At 72.4% G+C, this 590-nt stretch overlaps 1 protein-coding gene across 1 annotated transcript in view; it reads left to right on the top strand.

The window, feature by feature from the left end:
• The window catches only part of LOC103920509 (rac GTPase-activating protein 1-like), a 12595-nt gene that overhangs the window by 11006 nt on the left and 999 nt on the right, over positions 1–590 (top strand). Inside the window, exons 9-11 of the mRNA XM_009328255.1 lie at positions 7–49; positions 197–292; positions 365–588. Coding sequence (XP_009326530.1) covers positions 7–49; positions 197–292; positions 365–588 — 363 coding nt within the window. The remainder of the gene's footprint in view (positions 1–6; positions 50–196; positions 293–364; positions 589–590) is intronic.

Raw genomic sequence — 590 nt, 5'->3', positions numbered from 1 at the left:
CCCCAGCCCCTGCGCGCCCCGGCCTCCCCACCACGCCTGGCCCCGTGAGGTGAGGGGGGGCACAGCGGTGCTTGGGGCTGCTCCGTGTCTCCGTGGGGCTGCCGGGCTATTGGCCCCAGGATGCTGGGGCTCTGCCTGCCCTGGCCGCAGGGCTGTGGGCAGCAGGCACACAGCCCGTCGGCGTTGTCCTCCCTAGGGCGTGCTGGCTGACTTCGCCCCCCCCACACCACCCCTGGTGCCCACGCTGGTAGTGCAGTGTGTGACCGAGGTGGAGACGCGAGGCTTGACGGAGGTAGGAGCTGGGGCGGTGGGGGCGGTGATGCTGCAGTCCCCGCGGGGCTGAGCCCCTCTCCCTGCGCCCCAGACAGGGCTGTACCGGGTGCCGGGCGCAGAGCAGCTGGTGCGGGAGTGGAAGCGGAGGCTGCTGCGGGCCGGAGGTGCACTGCCCGCCCTCGGCAGCGTGGCTGACATCCACGTGGTGTGTGGAGTGCTCAAGGACTTTCTGCGGGGGCTCAAGGAGCCGCTGGTCACCTTCAGCCTCCACCCTGCCTTCCTGCGGGCTGCCGGTGAGCGGGGGGCTCGAGCTGGAG

This window comes from Pygoscelis adeliae, unplaced genomic scaffold (genome assembly GCF_000699105.1).
Source record: "Pygoscelis adeliae isolate BGI_AS28 unplaced genomic scaffold, ASM69910v1 Scaffold577, whole genome shotgun sequence".
NCBI classification, from domain to species: domain Eukaryota; kingdom Metazoa; phylum Chordata; class Aves; order Sphenisciformes; family Spheniscidae; genus Pygoscelis; species Pygoscelis adeliae.
The sequence above is the reverse complement of the archived record's forward strand: the minus strand, read 5'-3'. Positions and strand labels throughout refer to the sequence as shown.